Below are 16,534 nucleotides of genomic sequence, written 5' to 3'. Positions count from 1 at the left end.
TTGTTCAGATAGATCACAGAGATCAAATAACATTATAAGTTAAATTGAATCTTCAGTGTCTGCATGACACTATGTGGAGAACACAAATGCAAATGGCTGATATGGCACCTGTGGGAAGCAGGTTTGGGTGGAACTTGGTTATAGACCCCTGTCGGGAAATCTCACACAGCTTCCAAGACTTTAGCCTAGGTTTAAGGGATTTACATGTGCTTTCCAATTGGGCATTGAGGCCAGGGTAGTAGTCTCAAGGTAGCCCCATAGGAGATATTAAATATCTAGCATTGCAGTCTAAACCATGCAGCCCTCGAAACAAGAGGGAGGAGAAAGCAGATTTGCGACTATGGGACAGTTGGTGGGGATAAGGGCATACCTTGGAGTGTGCTGTGTGTGCAGGACACCAAAGATAGCCCATTCAGATACACTCACAGTGATCTCATATCAGGGTCCCATGATGTGGTCGGTATGCTTCTCCTATGTTATGGAGTTCACGCTATGGTCGTCACTTGGGGGAGATGGAGTTTTGATTACAGGAGAGGTAAGTGCAGACCAAACTGCTTGCCAGGTGACTGTCGACACAGCAGGGCTGAAGAACTAGTTGAAGGAACATAATGTCCATGATGGCAGGGAATATCAGTCTTTCACGATAGAGCTTTGCTGATTGCCGTCGTTTCACTTCAATTTTGATTGCCAGGCCATTCCACCTTATCTTTATTTTTAATTGCGGTATATTACTTAGTGCAACAGGGCAGCTATAATTTTTAAATAAATTTATGCATCATATTATATTTATGATGTATTTATTTTATTTTTTATAGTTTCATTGCTAACAATCCATATTAATTGGACATTTTTGCACATTTTATTATAACTATTTGTCTCCTTGTTTTTTTATTTTCTTTCTTTTTCCTTTTTCACTCTGTTGTTTATTAAGCTAAATTTGTCTTCTATAGAATGAAGTGTTCCATGGTTAATGAATTGTGAATAAATGACCTCATGTGTGAATGGGTTAATTGATTAACATGCTAGTTATAGAGAGAGGTTAACTACCTATGGGCATATGTCTGTGAGGAACAGGCTAGGAGGTGATGAAATGCATCAGATGGCTCTAAAACTCAATATCATAAAAGTCTGGGGTCATCTGTCAACTGGTGAATTGTGGCTTTCCATTATATCGATATTTTCAATTTTCCATCTATATCTGTTCTAGTGCCTATTGTGGACAGAGTCCAGTGAATCAGTGGAGGAAGGACAAGATACTAAGAATTTCTCCGTAATAGGGGAATTAGGTGAGAGGGAAGCCAAGAGAGGCGCAGTGAACAACATAATAGATGCAAGTGGTTTGAAGCGTGCTGACGCAGCTTTGGTCCGACGAGGTTCTGCAGCTCAGCTTACCGCTTTATAACATCAATACTGTCTCATTGCTGGAGTAATCCAGCCCTCTGGCAAGAGAACCAGCTGTCCTTTACGCTCCGGTAGCTGACTTTCATCTTAATCTTTCCCCTCTGTACAAAAGCAAAAATGAGAATTTTTATTTAGCCCTGTGCTGTGGAAGAGCACAGTATAATATCCAGGATTGGCACCACATGAGCGAGTGACTTTCAAATTATTACTACCCTTTATTGGTATTATTCCAAAATTTACATCTTGGGAGAATTGTAGAAGAACTTTTGTCTGGATAAAGCTATATTTCAATTCAAATGTAATAGTACCTGGGTAGAGAAGAAATACAAATTCATTTGTTGTGATATTTCATTAGCAAGTACAATATTACAAGTATTTGATCAATTAAATTCTGGTTTATAACTTGAGAAGAGAATATAAGCATACACACAAAAGAAAGTTCACAATTAATGGACATAAATATTGACTATATTTCATTAACTAGGAATTGAGTATATATTGGGCATTCAGAACAGCCGCGAACACATGTGCATATACTTAATCAGCAGTTTTGGTAGAATTTAGAAATGCTTATTCATGGTGTTTAACTATGGTTATTTTTATAGATATTGTATATTATGCTATATAATCATATGTTTTAAAATGTGTTTAAAATAGCTAATTTTAAATGGGATTTTAAGCATATTGAAAGGTTATTAATTTTCCATGGATTACTTATTTATTTGTGGTTCTAGTATGCTATTGCATATTTGTTTCTTAATATACTGATTTTTGTAGGGATTATAGACCCCTTGCAATAAGCAAACTTGAACCACAGCCTTATTAAGCGCCGAAAGGTATTTATTCTATTTCTCCTTCTTTAAACAGTAAGTAAAGGTTTCATATATAGCAGAAATGGGCACGTTTGGCTATACTTTATGAACAGTTATGACATGATTCCACAATAAGAAGTATATACAGTAAATTATCCTAAATGCCATCATCTTTGTGACAGGATGGACCACCTATGCCACCCTGCCTGTTGTTGCTAGGAACCGGCTGGGCTTGCTTTGCCACCGTCCCCTTTGGTCATTCCAAATATGCCCATCCTGTCCCAGTAGGAGGAACCTGCTGCCACCACTGGACTCCTTTATGGCATCGGGAACCATGTTCCTTATGGGTAACTATCGCTGCTAGTGTACTCCCGTGCTGGTAGACCTGGGCTGGAACCCCTGACCGCTTAATATGGATCAGAGTGCTCTGGATGGATCCTGGCCTATCACACTGGTCAGAGCTGCTGGGTAGCGGCAGAGCGGTGGTACTAGTAGCTGGGTCCAAACTTCAGAATAGTCGGAGGACGGATTAGATTTAGGGTCTAATCTGTAGGTCACAGGAATACAGCAATATTGAAGAGGTTGTCAAGCAGGGTCTTGAAGCAGAGTGATGTTTATTTAGCACAAGTGTCCTGACAAGGATAGTTCCACTGATTAAAGGTATCAGTGGTCAGGTCAGATGGAACATCAGAATGATACATTTCAGTGTACAAGGGCTCTCTTTTTATACAGTTTTAGAGACTAATCTTGACAGGGGGTAAGCCAGCCCCCTGATTAGAGAAGGCTCCACACAGACTGCAATATTTAATTCAAACATTAACATCAGGATGTACTCTAATCCTGCATCTAACACAATTTAACTTCCATATCAAACTGATTTCCTCAGATTTCCATCAGATCTCAGGATGTTCTTAGATTTTAAATGTAATTTATGCTTAACAAAATTACCCTTCTGTGATATCCTACATCACATGATGTTTACAATATTCAGACAGGTTCTAACACCCTTAACAAAAGGCACTCAAGTACTCACAATAACGACCTCCTGTGGTGTGTTCAAGTGTTGGTAATTCACATTGAATAGACTTAATTAGCCTTAATGAGGACATTCTCTAGAAACTACACACAGACTTCCTCAATATATGCTTATCAGAAATCAAACATATACCTCAGACATGAGTGCATTTCCTCTAGCAAAGTTAAGACAAATGAGTTTCTTCCCTGGTCTCAGAAATAAAGATTTCCCCTATCAAAATATACACAATATAAAAAATAAGTGCATTTGCAATTATATAAATAAGTGCCCTGTGCTATTTCCTTTATTAAATAACTTTATATCATAAGTTACTTATAAGTGATCCAGTCACAATCTTTATAACATGATAATAACATTATGTGAAGTACAGTGTGCTTATTACTGGGGCCATTGTATACAGCATAGTAGGTGTATCATGTCATTGTCATATTTAACAGTACAATAAATATGCTTCATGTATGTGGTGCAGATGCTGCTGGCTTGCTACAAAAGGTGAAACTCATCTCTGTAACAATTGTGGTTAATATCCTGAGTTATCCTGTTACTTGTTCGGAAGTCTCATGTGCCCTTAAAGCCTCAATGTTTGCATGTGGTGGTCACCATTTTGAACCATATGACTTCTCCAACATCTTGATACAGACAGCCACAGATGCAGGGTTTCTTTTACTTGCAGATACTACTAGGCGACGGACACATTTTACATCTACATTTGCAGATTTTCCACATCTTTTTGAATATTAAATGTAATCTTTCCTGCACTCATATGTGACTGACTGGTGACTCACATCCCCTATAAAATGGTTGGCTGAGCATCAGCAAGCTGCTATTCTGTTAAGCTTGTATCTGTGAACCAGCATTCTGGAACCTGCTATCTCTCTGACTGCTAACCTATGTTTTGATCCCTGAATTTCAGATATCTATCTCTCTACCAGAAATGGTGGGCCATCCAACACTACCACAGCTTATGCCAAGAGCCACTGTCGTCTGAGCACTATTTTGGTCGTCTATATACCTGCCATAAAGAACTAGCTATAAATGCTGAACTCCATATGTACCTCTCTTTACAAAGACCCATATAAAGATTCTCATAGCTCGAACCTGGTTCCCATGGTAGTTCCCCTTGTTTGCAAATAAATTTGAGAATCAAAAGTAAATTAATAATTACGTTGCAAAATAAACTTGATTGACAGCAAAATAAATTCACACACTTTAGAATCTATATTATCTTCTCTTCGCAAAAAATATTCTACTGCTTCAAGGCCTTGGTTATGAGGAATAATTGAATATAAAGCCTCAACATCACAGATTGGTAAACAATAGGAATCCTTCCAATCTATGTTATCTATCAGTTGCAAAAAACTTGTGATGTCTTTAATGTGCGATTTCAGTGAAAAAAATTACTTTGAAAATGTGTATCAACATAAAATAATAAATTACTTATGAGGAACACACTCCCAAAATGATTGGTCTTCCAGGGGTTGCAACTCGTGACTTATGGATCTTTGGCAATTGATAATACATAGGTATTACTGGATACTGTATAAATAAAAACTGACTAACATATTTTGTAATTACATTATCAGTAAGGACCTTATCTAAACAATGTTTCAATTCTTGCTGATATACTGAGGTAGGGTCCATTTTTAGTTTGCTATAAAAACCTACATCAGTTAGTTAACTAAATGCCTTTAATCGGTAGTCTGTCACATTTTGGACAACCAGACTTCCAATATTATCAGCTGTGTTGATCATCACAGTCTTATCAGCAATAACGCCCATTAGATCTTTCCTTTCATTTATTGTCAGATTATCTCTGAATTATTCCCTATATGTTTTTTCATAAAGATTACAGAAATCCTCCATCGTTCTCCTATAAAAATTCTCTACAAGCGGTCCCTTGAATTGAAGCAGGTAAAAAGCAGACTTATTCTTCAAAATCCTAGTAAAGATATGGGTCTTAATATCATACAAATCAATCTCAATCAATGACTCAGATGTATTCGACTCTTCCCTCAAGAATTCCAATTCACTTACAGCTATTTTATCACAACTATCTGAAATTATTGGTGAAACTTCATTTTGCATCCTTTTCAGGTTTTTTGGGCAAAATATCTGTTTGAGCTTAGAGTCCACACATATTTGTTGAGGTCCACAAATAAATTACAAATATTGAGTAAAGTTGCTAGGGCAAACTTCAATCCACTCTCCAATTGACTCAACTCATACTGAGTGAAAGTTGAATACCCCCTTATTATTCACAAAGGTGCACATTTTGAACAATTCAATGGATGAGCGTGTCTAGCTCTACGGGAAAGGCGGCTGCTACAGGCGAAGACCTCTAAAGCGGTTATGGTTGATACCTGGGCCTGGGGCATGAGCTGTAACATATATATATATATATATATATATATATATATATATATATACACATATTACACTAGCTGAAATACCCAAAGTTGCCCTTATTTAAATCTTCAGGTTATTAAGTTAACAATGAGTTGGATGTAACTGTCACACAAATTTTAAAAAATAATTAGCAGCTTAGAAGCTCTGCCAACACACCCATTAGGTGGCTGCCCAGTGTCATTTTTGTTTTTATATTAAATGTTATCCAAATCCATCCAGTGGAAGCTTCAGAAGAAGCTCCCCAGCTCAAAGTTCTGGCCAGCGTACACCAACAGGAGGTCTGACCGAGACTTCAACCCTATAGTATTTCTTCTAGGATCAAATGTTACAAGTCTGTGAAGTTTTCATCCAAATCCATCCAGTGGAATGCTCAGAACAGGTTCCCAGAGTTCAATTTCTGACCAGTGTACACCAAGGGAAGGTCCGAACAGGACTCAAAACCTCCGAAAACCTGGCCAGTATCCAACTGGACCTCCTTGCATTGGTTTTATCACAATTGGCACAGGGTGTCCAAATGCATAACCGGACAGTCAAGCAAACCAAATCCGTCTAGTGGAAGGCCCAGAACAGGCTCCACAGGTCCAAGCACTGGCCAACGTACACCTATGGGAGGTCCAATTGGCATCTCAGCCTCCTAGTATGTCTTCTGTGATCCAGTGTTACCAGTCTGGGAAGTTTTGGTCCAAATCTATCCAGTGGAAGTCTCAGAACAGGTGGAGGTCCTGCTGGGAACCAAACCACCTTAAAACCTGGACAGGATGCAATTGGACCACTTCGCATTGGTTTCAATCCAATCGGTGGAGGGGTTTCAGAATGCATAACCGGACAGACAAACAAACCAAATCCATCCAGTAGAGGCCCAAAACATGCTCTTCGGATCAAAGGTCTGCTAAGCGTATACCGACGGGAGGTCTGATCGGGACCCTAATGCCCTTAAAACCTGCCCAGGAGCCACCTGGACCACCTTGCATTGGTTTCATTCAAATCGGTGCAGGGGTGTCTGAATGCAAACAAACCAATTCCATCCAGTGGAGAGCCCAGAACAATCTCCCCAGGTCAAAGTTTTCTGACCGGTGAACACAAACGGGAGGTCCGACTGAGACCTACACCCCTCTAATATGTATTCTGGGATACAATGTTAAAAGTCTTTTGAAGTTTTCATCCAAATCCATAAAGTAGAAGGCTCAGAACAGGCTTCCCGGGTCAAAGTTCTGCTCAGTATACACAAACGGGAGTTTCGACCAGAACCCTAACCCCCTTAAAAACTGCTCAGATTCCAACTGGAACACCTTGTGTTGGTTTCATCCCAATCAGTGCAGGGGTGTCCGAATTTATAACTGGACAGGCAAACAAACCAAATCCGTCTAGTGGAAGGTCCAGAACAGGCTCCCCATGTGAAAGTTCTGGCCAGCGTATATCAGCGGGAGGTCCGACTGAGACCTACACCCCTAGTATGTTTTCAGGGATCGAATGTTAAAAGTATTTTGAAATTGTCGTTCAAATCCATTCCGTAGAAGGCTCAGAACAGGCTTTCCGGGTCAAAGTTCTACTCAGTGTACACAAACGGAAGGTCCGACTTGCACCTTAACCCCGGTAAAACCTGCCCAGATTCCAATTTTACCACCTCGCGTTGGTTTCATCCAAATTGGCGCAGGGGTGTAAAATTTTTGCCTAAATATAAACAAACAAACAAACACACAGATAAACAAACTTCTTCTTGTATATATACATCACAACCAGTAAACTGCTGACCTTAAAATTTTGTACACACAATGCTTTGGTATATATACAATAATCACCAAGCACATTTCAGAAAGTTTACTATAGTGTTTACAGACTTTGTAAACACTCCTAAAAAAGCTTCTGTGCCATGTTCTTTTGATCAGCAGAGAAACTTGTAAACTTCATAATGACTTTAGAACCACCCCATTTATCTATTTCTCTTAAATTGACTGATTCATTTGTGCGTATATCGGTTTTTATTACAAGGATTTTAAGTGCACCTAAAAATGTTCTTTCCCAAAGGAGTGCAAATAAGTTTAAAATATGTCCCGTTAAAAGTATAGGGTTTGTTAATCTCCAGGACATGTATCTTGGGTTGGTGGAGGTGGCGGAGAAATCAAGTCCTTTTGAAGAGATGGAAAAGCAGTGCACTCACTAGCAAAGATGGACAATACCCTGTAAATGCATCTTCTCCACCCATTTATCTCATTAAAGTAGTGATGCCCCACAAAATTGAATCTTCAGTTCAAAAGTGGGTGTACAAGTTCACTTAATCCTCATATAGAAATAAAGGCACTCCATAAAGCTCTTACTGTCAAATAGGATGAACTTTGATAGTCCTGCAAATGCTTTCATCATGTCCTGTAGATCCATGCACTATAACAGAAAGTATAAGCACTTAAGTAAAATTAGGCAAATGACATCACAATAGGGAACTTGCACTGTAATTTTGCAGTTTAGTGGTTTAGTGATTCCAACGTCAATATAATAGCCATGCCTGGAGCTTCCGAAGTCTTGGTATTATTTGTTTATTGTTCTGTATTGTTTAACCCTGTATTGTATACTGTTTTGTATATGTAAGGCGCTGCGGAAATCTTGTGGCGCCTAAGAAATAAAAGAAAATAATAATAATAATAATAGTGATGTGCAAACAGCTTATATTAGGATTGTTCAAGATTCTCAATAATTTCATGCTAAGTACTTTTGGCCAAAAGCAGGGAACTAGCTCAGGTGGCAGACTTTGTCAGTGCCACAGTGTGTAGGTTCAAAAATAGCCCATAACTCAGACTAGAACAATAAAAATGCTTCAATTGAAAGTACTCTAAAATTTTAGTATAATTAACACCTAGGGCCTGAGTCATTAAGGAGAGCAAAGCACAAAAAAGGAGTAACTTTGGACAAAACCATGTTGCATTGTGCATTGGAGGGAGAGGTAAATTTAAAATGTGGGAACAGATTTATAGTTGGGATAGGGCATGTCCTAGATCAACTTTAAATTTCAGTGTTAAAATAAAGCTAGCAAGTATTTGTATGTTAGATCTAAATAGAGCCAATATTTAACTTATCTGCAAAACAATAAACTAATTTGCACCCCTTGCATTGTAACATGGTTTGTCCCGGAGAACATTTACTACTTACTTTCCTTAATGACTCAGGCCCCTAGGGCCTAAGTCATTAAGGAGAGTGAAGCAAAAATAAGGAATAACTTTGCACTTTGGCAAAACCATGTTGCATTGAATAGGGATGTAAATTTAAAATGTGGGAACAGATTTATAATTGGAGTACAGCATGTCCTAGATCAGGGTTGTCCAACCCACGGCCTGTAAATGTGGCCCAGAAGGAGTTTTGGTTGTGGAAAGGGGGCAGCACTGTTAATGGAAAAAAAAAAATCCTGCAAAAAAAAGAAAAGAAAATACTTACCTTGCTGTCACGCGGTCACGTCAGCTGGTACTCCGGCTCCCTCCCTTGTCTCCTCCTCCATGCGGTGCTCGCAGTGAATGTCGGGCGTGATGTCATCATGCCCAACATCCATTGCGGAGTGCAGCACAGAGGAGTCACCCGCGCGAGAAGAACAATCAGCAGCACAGAATTGGAGAAAAGAAGAGAAGAGGACAGGAGAACAAGCCGATTAAAAGGGAAATTAAGGGAGATTTTTTCTATTATTTCAAGGGACAATGACCAGTGAATAAAAGTCACCTGGTCCTGGAGCATCATGGACCTTATCTCCCTGCTACATACTTCTACTTGTAATACTAATGGGGCATTAAATATTATTCTCTTTGGCCCATTATAAGTTGTTATCCCTTAGCTAACATAGTGCTGTAATTAGCAAAACAGGTCACAATTTGGGGTCACAGTGATGTATTTGTCAGGTACCGCAGGCCTGGTCAGGGCACCCTGATATACAATGCCTGGCTTAAATGCACTTTATTGATATTGCATCGAAACAATACAAAAAGTGATTATAGTATAATAACTAGTGAGGATTTTTTGAACAGGGCGATTGAAAGGTAAGTATAGGGGGATTTGAAAAAGAAGTGATATATATATATATATATATATATCACCTTTTTTCTCATATATATATATATATATATATATATATATATGTTAACTATGTTTTCTATGGTTTTTTGGATGATCAGCTATCGTTATTGTTAGTGTATCTTATGTGCGGCCCAAACTAACTCGTCGTCTTCCAATGTGGCCCAGGGAAGCTAAAAGGTTGGACACCCCTGTCCTAGATCAAACTGAAATTTCATTGTAAAAATAAAGTTATCAAGTATTTATGTGCTACATGACAAAAAAGACAGTATTTTTTTTATCTGGAATATAATGCACTAAATGCACCCCTTGCATTGTAACATTGTCCAGGATCAAATTTACTCCTTTTTTGCCTTGTTCTCCTTAATGACTCAGCCCCAGCCTCCATCGAGGACACTGACTCACTGCTTTTTCACTCTTTATCAAGTGGGCAGCTAAGCTTCTTACCACTTTAGCTGAAGTAGCTTAAAATGCAACTCAGTTTTTATATTTTTATGGTTCCCTCCACAGCCAGTTACTCTTATCAAACACCTTTCTATAGATGTCTTTCACCTTTTCTTGCCTATAGACTTTCCTGTCTTCTTTTTGCAAGTCATTGATTGACCTCACTCTGAGCCCTTGGCTCAACTCATCACCAAGCAGTCCTTTCAGACTTTCTGTATCCCTGAGGACACACAGACTCAACTGTAAGGTCTATACTTCGCTCTCCAAGCTGATACGTGTGGTCAGGCCACTTTTCATTCCTGTGGGGTAGGGTCCCAAATTCCAGGGCCTGAAATGGTGGCAAAGCAATGCCACCTACCCTATGTATCAGACATTTCTCAGTTCTAAATTAAATAAGTGATAGCAATAATAAATAAATAATGCTACATTTTTATCAACATTATATGAAACAGTATGCAAATGTTGTAGCACTAAATTTGTTTTCTTTTTCTTCTTTGATATTTCTTTCTTCATTAGTTTTATTGTGTCTTCAAATGTTAAAAATAAAAATTACATGGGATTTCAAATACCCAGAGCTCCTATATTGTGTTGACCCTAAGGGAAAGGATTGTTTTATAATCTGATTTACTTGATAACATCTTCCAGCAGATCTGGTAAAGCAGAGCATGCTATTATGTTGGATACGGTAGGCATGATTTTCTGTATCAATATTGAACACTATTGGTTTGCAAATGTGTATTCTTCAAGACTTTTAGATTTACTCCCAAAATTACCATTTAACTCAGTTATGTTTCTTGAGCAAGAAAATTAACAATAGACTCCTTACATCATGCCCGGTTCCAGTGAATCAGGAAAAATTATAATATAGTAATAAAAAGAACTAATAATGCAGTAAAATAAAGAAAATAGAGAGAGACTTGAAAACAGAAATTAAAACTAAATCAGATGAAATTTAAAAAGATACAATTAGCATAATTTTGTCTTTACATTAAATGTGCATTGTTAACAAATTATTAAATTATTCTAGTAATTTCTAACATGTGGGTTAATGTATTTTTTTCCCATTATATTTTATGTATTCATTTATTCAAACCTGAAGTTGTGTAAGAATTTTAATATTATGAATTTGTTTTTAACTTTTTTAAATAAATGCATTTTTTAAAATGCTAAATTTTTATTTTTCTTGCTGTGATTATGCTATATTTTAAAAGCTTACTTTGCTTTTAGAGAAGAATGCTATAACAATTTACATAAAACCAAAAACAAATTTGTTTTTAATTTTTTGGAAGAAAGATGTTTCCAAAATTCAGTTTTAAAAAGAAGAAATATTGAGTATATTGTGAATCCCAAAGTTAGGTACTTTGGTGATGCAAATTGTTATTATTATTGTTATTATTATTATCATTAATATTATTATTTTTATTATTATTATTCATAGTTTTATTCTTTTTACATTTTAAATTTTCTTGTTGTTATGAAACATATTAATATACCAATATATTGAGGCAGTAAGTGTATTCTCCAAGACTTGTAGATTTGCTCCCAAATTTACAGGCCTAAAACAATGATTATGAGATAAAGTTTCCTAAAAAAAATGTACATTTTGAAAAGGTCCATAAAATTTGAATGTCCTCTTTTGCACAAACATGCAGTAGATTAAACTTGGCAAATCTGGTCTTAAACCAACTTTGATGGTTTTAAACAGATCAAATTTTTAGATTTCTTTTTGCTGGTGCAAAATCAAATTACCATTTAACTCAGTTGTGTTTACTGAGCAAGAAAATTAACAATAGAAAATCAGGAATAATAATAATAATATGCCTGATTCATTAAGGAAAGTTAAGTAAAAATTTCAGTAAGTAGTCTCCTGGACGAAACCATACTAGGGGTGCAAATTAGTTTTTTATTTTGCACATAGGTTAAATAATGTCTGTTTTTTTATGTAGCACACAAATACTTGATAACTTATTTGTACATTGAAATTTAAAGTTGATATTTGTGTGCTACATGAAAAACACAGTATTTAACTTATTTTCAAAATAGAAAACTAGTTTGCACCCCTTGCACTGTACCATGGTTTTGTCCAGGAGACTAGTTACTCAATTTTTTTTACTTAACTTTCCTTAATGAATCAGGCCCAATATTATTACAAAAAGAACTAATAATACAATAAAAAATAACATAGAGAGACTTGAAAACAGGAATTAAAAGTAAATTGGATGGAATTGAAAAATGTAAAATTAGCCTACTTTTCTATTTACATTTATTGTGCAATTATTTCATTGCCAACAAATTAATATTTCATTCTGGTGTTTTCATGTATTTTTTCCCATTATATTTTATATATTATTATTTTATTTGAACCTGAAGTTCTGCAAAAAGTTGAATATTATAAATTTGTTTCTTACTTTTATTAATATAAATGCATATTTTAAAATGTAGAAATGTAATTTTCTTGTTACGATTATGCTATGTTTTAAAAGCATACTTTGCTTTTAGAGAAGAAAGCTATAACAATTTACATGAAACCAAAAATAAATGTATTTTACTTTTTTTAGTTTTAAAAAGAGGATATATTGAATTTATTTTAGTTCCAAGTTAAGCAATTTAGTGATTCAAATTAATATTTATTATTATTATTATTCATAGTATTGCTATTTTAACATTTTAAATGATCTTTTTGTTATGAAATATATTAATATACCAATACATTGAGGCAGAAAGTGAAAAATATATGTTCACTATAGTTAAAAGTAAAGGAGGTACATGAAGTGAAAGGCACAAGTGTCTTAACACACTGTGGGCCTTATTTATCAGAGAACGCAAAGCGAACATAATATGTGTTTTTTTAAAAAGCACGTAATGGGGCATACACATGTCCATATTTAGCAAGGATCGGATTTGAAGAAATATCTTTTTTGAATAAATATTCAAGCATGCTGCTGCTTGAATGTATTGTAGTGATTAATTATAAGGGGATTTTTTCCTCCTTTTAATATCTCTTCTCCTATCTTCATTCCACATATATTAATTATCTCCAAGTCAATATGTTTCATGTCATAACCGAAATTTAGCAAATGCTAATTCAGCAAAAATGTTTCTCTAAATTATATAGATTATTTAATATCCATCACCAAATTTATCTCACATAGACAGGCTTCAATAATTAGCTATATTTTCATATTCCCTCTTATCATCATATTTATTGCTTCTAAAAGTAGTTCACTATTTGATTTGTAGTGGAAGACTCTATCTTAATAAACAATTTCATTCTCATACTACAGCAGTTAGTAACATGTCCGCAGTTATGGTGTTATATACTTTCAATCATTCTCCATTCATACAATATAAATGGCCAGTCTCAGAAGTATAGTGTGGTTGCATTAATTATTTCAAGATCTTATCCCTATTTAGTTGAAGAATTCATGGTTTGAATATAGTGGTTTGTAGGAGCAAGCAGTTTAGCGTGGCTAATAGCTGATGTGAGTTTCGCTAATGGACTTTATCAGGGTAAACCGTGGGGATGATTGGTCTTTTATACTGAAGAAACATCCTTATTATGACATCCATTGTGGATACCAGTCAAACAGTTACTATGCTCTTAATCTGAGAGGCATTAAGTCTATTCCATAAGGATGAAATTCATGTTAAGGGACAACCCTTCTGATGTTTCTATTGGTCACTCTCCAAGAGTGAGATATATATGTAAACATAGGTCACTCCGATCGTGTCTGTCAAGGCTACAAGAGTGATAAGCATGTATGCAACAAATCATCATATAGATACATGTTAATAATGTTTCTTAAAGAGAGAGCACAACTCCCAACTGTATGATATATTAAACATACTTAATATGTTGCTAAGGTAAGTTTTAAATATAATTAAAAATACAATTGTTTTAATATCACAAAAGATTAACCCTATCATATAAAAAAGGAGGTGAATAGTGATTTGTGATAACCAATATTTCATTAAAATAGTGAAGATGTGATAAAAAATAATACAATGTAATACTAAGATAATTACATTTTATAAGGGGTAAAAAAGCATGTTATTTACATTTGTCCAAACTTATAATTATTTAGCTCAAAAAACACTATAAATTATGCATTATGGGTAATTAGAGGCTCATCTGATCATATTTGTATATAGATGTAGTTATAATTTCATCAAGTCATGACAAACGTATACAGTAAAATTATTATTGTAGTTTAATCTATAGGGAATCAAACTCCCCATTAAAAATATATTTTTTGCTTCCCGTTTCAGAAGTTCTCAATGGAGATCACCTCCCTTAATCCCCAAATTAAGTTTTTCCATAGCAAACACTCTTAATGATTTGGGATTGCTTTCATTAATATTCATAATTCATTCATCATCAAATTCAAATTCATAATCAGTTTTTGAGATTGTTGCAGTACTGTATGCATTGTTTATTAAATCCTTACAGAGTGCCAAATTGGCTGTGGGGTTAAAACTGAGACATTTATTGCAGTCAGTATTGTTAAGTTGTCCCCTTGTCGGACTGTTTTATTACAATAGCATCCCAGTTTTCAATCTCTTGAAGGGCTTTGATTTCTTTATTACTCAAATTATAACGATATTTATACCGATATTCATATTGTAATAAAAATTTATTGAGATAAATTTTTACTTGTGGACATTTAGTGATGTCTGGAGAAAAGGTTGATTTCTTCTTTAAGTGTGATTAAACTTTCTTACCACACGAGGTGGTGGTGGTAAATTCACTAATAGAATTTAGAAATGGATTGCATAAGGGTGACTTTTACCAGAAAATAAATGTGTATTCATAATTATTAAATGATATTATGGGGTTGATTAATACAGAAAATGATTGATACAGAAAATGTATCCAAAGAGCATTTGTAAGTTCAGGGAGTCATTTTTTTTACCCTGTGAGGCTAAAATGACAAATGTCACAGTGGGGTATTGCCGTATTCTGGATCAATTTATGAAAGGTTGAACTCGATGGACCCCTTTTTTTCTCAACCTTAACTCTGTAAATTATAGTTTGGCTTTTAATTGCCATATTTAATTTTGTACTTCCGTACCGAACTTTTTTTTTTATAGGAATGGAAATCACTACTCATACCTAAAAGAAATGAATCACAAGTGACTGAGTTCATTCTTGTGGGCCTCTCTTCTGACTTGCAGCCATATCTTTACAGCTTTTTTCTACTAATATATCTATTTACATTGACAGGTAACGTGATAATTATTCTGACAATTACCTTGGAATCACAGCTTCACACACCCATGTACTTGTTCCTCATAAGTTTATCTTTCACTGAAATCTTCTTTGTTACAACAACAGTTCCTCGAATGCTCAGAGATTTCTTGCACATAGACAAAACTATTTCTTTTATTGGATGTGCTTTTCAACTTTATTTTTTTTGTTTCCTTGGTGGAACAGAATGCTTAATTCTTGCGTTCATGGCATATGATCGGTTTGTGGCCATTTGTCACCCTCTTCATTATGTAACTATTATGACCAAAAGAAAGTGTTTACAGCTTTCACTGGCATCATTCCTAGGTGGGATATTTCTACCTTTGACCAATGTTGTGCTGGTCATTCACTTGCCATACTGTGGTTCCAACATCGTTGACCATTTTTTCTGTGATTTACTTCCTGTGATGAGGTTGGCCTGTGCTAACACCTTTGGTAATAACATTTCTATTCTTGTTTTTGGTTTTTTGGTTATTCTTTTTCCTTTCTTCTTTATACTTGTATCTTATGTATCTATCTTTAAAGTCATCTTTAAAATCCGTTCAGCAACTGGGCGCAACAAAGTATTTTCTACATGTGGTTCCCATCTTACATCTGTAAGTTTATTCTATGGATCAGGTACTATAACTTATATCAGAATAAAATCTATTGATACACTTGGAGGAGCCAAAGCTTTGTCTCTTTTGTACATAGTTTTTGCTCCAATGTTGAACCCTTTAATTTACAGCTTGAGGAACACAGAGGTTAAAAACGCAATGAAGAGACTTATAAGCAAATTTATCTAAATTTACAGTTAAGAAATACATGTTTATCTGTTGTGTACAATTAAAAATTTAGCAAATATAACAAGTTAATAAAATTAATAATTTCTCTTCACCATGGCATTTTTGGTTTATTTGTTCCCAGGTTAAGAGGTTGTTTACTTTCATTATAAGCTTTAAATTAAAAAACAGGTTTGTTGTTTTTTTAATATATTATGATTCATAGTACAATTTACAAAATATTTGTGAGTAATATGCCAGGGCACATAAATTTATTTTTGCTTCAAATTTTCTCAAATATTATAAGCGGCTCTGGCACAAGATAGCAGAGATATGGGAGTAAATGTATCAAGGTCTGATCTTTTCAGCATTTTAAAAT

General features: G+C 35.3%; 1 protein-coding gene across 1 annotated transcript; it reads left to right on the top strand.

Moving 5' to 3' along the window:
* Positions 1-478: 478 nt before the first annotated feature.
* LOC142152638 (olfactory receptor 10A2-like) lies at positions 479-16,179 on the top strand. The gene is made up of 3 exons (XM_075209509.1): positions 479-535; positions 5,095-5,160; positions 15,238-16,179. The coding sequence occupies exons 1-3, from the start codon at positions 479-481 to the stop codon at positions 16,177-16,179; spliced, it is 1,065 nt and encodes a 354-aa protein (XP_075065610.1).
* The last annotated feature ends 355 nt before the right edge of the window (positions 16,180-16,534 follow it).

The sequence above is a fragment of the Mixophyes fleayi genome, chromosome 1 (assembly GCF_038048845.1).
Source record: "Mixophyes fleayi isolate aMixFle1 chromosome 1, aMixFle1.hap1, whole genome shotgun sequence".
In the NCBI taxonomy this organism is placed as follows: domain Eukaryota; kingdom Metazoa; phylum Chordata; class Amphibia; order Anura; family Limnodynastidae; genus Mixophyes; species Mixophyes fleayi.
Note: the sequence above shows the minus strand (reverse complement) of the source record. Positions and strands in the feature narration are given on the sequence as shown.

Coding starts and splice junctions, on each gene's coding strand:
- LOC142152638 (XM_075209509.1), top strand. CDS start 479: ATGGAGTTCACGCTATGGTCGTCACTTGGGGGAGATGGAGTTTTGATT. Junction 536..5,094: donor GAGTTTTGATTACAGGAGAG/GTAAGTGCAGAC, acceptor TTTTTCATAAAG/ATTACAGAAATCCTCCATCG. Junction 5,161..15,237: donor GGTCCCTTGAATTGAAGCAG/GTAAAAAGCAGA, acceptor TTTTTTTTATAG/GAATGGAAATCACTACTCAT.